The sequence below is a fragment of the Mus pahari genome, chromosome 10 (assembly GCF_900095145.1).
Source record: "Mus pahari chromosome 10, PAHARI_EIJ_v1.1, whole genome shotgun sequence".
Taxonomy (NCBI): Eukaryota; Metazoa; Chordata; class Mammalia; order Rodentia; family Muridae; genus Mus; species Mus pahari.
The window spans coordinates 3,713,917-3,715,774 of record NC_034599.1 but is presented as its reverse complement, the minus strand read 5'-3'; the positions used below and the strand labels follow the sequence as shown (position 1 = coordinate 3,715,774).

At 41.3% G+C, this 1,858-nt stretch overlaps 1 protein-coding gene across 1 annotated transcript in view; it reads right to left on the bottom strand.

Annotated features, from left to right (window-relative positions):
• LOC110327820 (stromelysin-1) overlaps positions 1-1,019 on the bottom strand; it is a 9,148-nt gene extending 8,129 nt beyond the window's left edge. Inside the window, exon 1 of the mRNA XM_021207048.1 lies at positions 840-1,019. Within this exon, the coding sequence (XP_021062707.1) occupies positions 840-950 (111 nt within the window). The 5' untranslated portion in view covers positions 951-1,019. The remainder of the gene's footprint in view (positions 1-839) is intronic.
• Positions 1,020-1,858: the final 839 nt, after the last annotated feature.

Genomic DNA, 1,858 nt, shown 5'->3' with positions numbered 1-1,858 from the left:
TTTCCCTTCCCTTCCCCTTCCTTCCTTCCTTCCTTCCTTCCTTCCTTCCTTCCTTCCTTCCTTCCTTCCTTCCTTCCTTCCTTCCTTCTTTTCGTCATTCATTTAGACAGGATCTCATTATCTAGCCAAGAAGTTTCTTAAACTCAGGACCCTTCTGTGTCTGCCTTCTGAGCACTGGGTTTACAGGCTCGGAAAACCGAGCCTAACAGTCACTTACTTTTCTCAGCCTCTTTGACCTATTTCTCTAATTTGCTGAAATCCTAAGTATAATACTTCATTTAATTTGTCAGCAGTGGCTGCTTCTGTACTTTATTTTGAAACACAATGTCTCTGTAGTTTTAGTTTGCCATTAAAACAATGACTTCAAGGGGAAAATTCACAAGCATTTAGTGCAGAGAAAGTAAAATGAACAAATAAGCATTTGTGCGAATATTTGTCTGTTTGGGGTAATTTTATTTAATTTCCTCAATTTTCCACTTTTCATAAGGATTTAGTTTACTAGGGAAAAAAGCAGACACACCTCTCTCATACTAACAGTACAAATATTTTGCTAAATTGCACTGGACCAAAGCAAGGCACAGTTCATGTGCCCTTCCCTTGCCATTCATGTGCCTCCTGCACCAGTGTTGCCTCTGCCACCATGCTGCATGATCATGAAAAAAATCACCCAATATTCATGGCCTTTCTTCTTACATAACAGGAAGGATCATGGGATATTGAGATCCAATAATTTCTAATTCTCCTCTATTACCAAGCCACATTTACACAGGCAGTCAGAACCAGTCTGTGGAATGCAAAGCTGTGCCCCACCAAGCGCAGAGGCCATTTTCAGCCCTTACCTGCAGAAGCTGCATACCAGCATCATCATCGCTTGCACTTTCGTGCAGTGGGTAAGAGGAGCACACAGCCACACACAGCCACAGCAGGACCGGGAGATACTCCATTCCCATTGGCTTCCCACAGCTCGGCACCACCTTCAGTAGGTCTCTGCTGCCTCCTTCTAGGTCCACCTTCTTGAGCCCAACTTTTATAGAGTGGCAGTGTTTGTAGAGTCACCCGAAAACTGACTCATAATTGCTTCCATCCAAATGGGACCACTTCCAAAAATTAAAAATCAGAGTAGGGTGATACAATCTTCTTTACTAAGTTCTTCGAACCTTCTTAATTTTGCAAGGCAAATGGTGATTAATCTCCAGGAAATGCTTCCTGCCTTGGAAAAAACTGGGAAAACTGGGGCATTTTTTTCCACTTTGGAAAAAACTATCCTTCAGAAGTTGTAATGTTTGTGACTTGGATAGAAGTGGACTAACTTGGTAAAAGTCCAAGTTGTACAAAGAACTTCCAGAAGCCAAAGCTGAACACTGTGGGATGAAGTAAGGAAAATGTCTGCATGTATAGCTACAGTCCACACTATCAGTTACCACAGATATTAAAAGGTCATGGGCCTATAATAGCTTTCTCTATAAAGACTCATATATTGATATGATTTACTGAACTACAATGTCCTGGTTTTATCTCATATCTTTTATTTTTGTCAGTATATTTCTTTTGTCCTTAGAACCAAATTAGTAAATGATCTGATGTTGAAAAATACCACCCAAGATTCTTTGCTTATGCTTTACTTTAATTTGCTTCTCTTCTTCTCTCTTCTTTACTTCTACCCTATTCTCTCCTTCCCTCCATTTGTCTCACCTCTTTTCCCCCTCTCTCCCCTCCCCGCTCCTTCCCTCTCTCGCTCTTATTCTCGGTGTATAATGCATGACTGTAGTCCTTAAACTTTTTATAGAAGGTTTCGCTAAACTTAGCCACCCTTGCCCTTTTCCAACCTCCCTCCCCAGTCTTCCCAACACCACACATT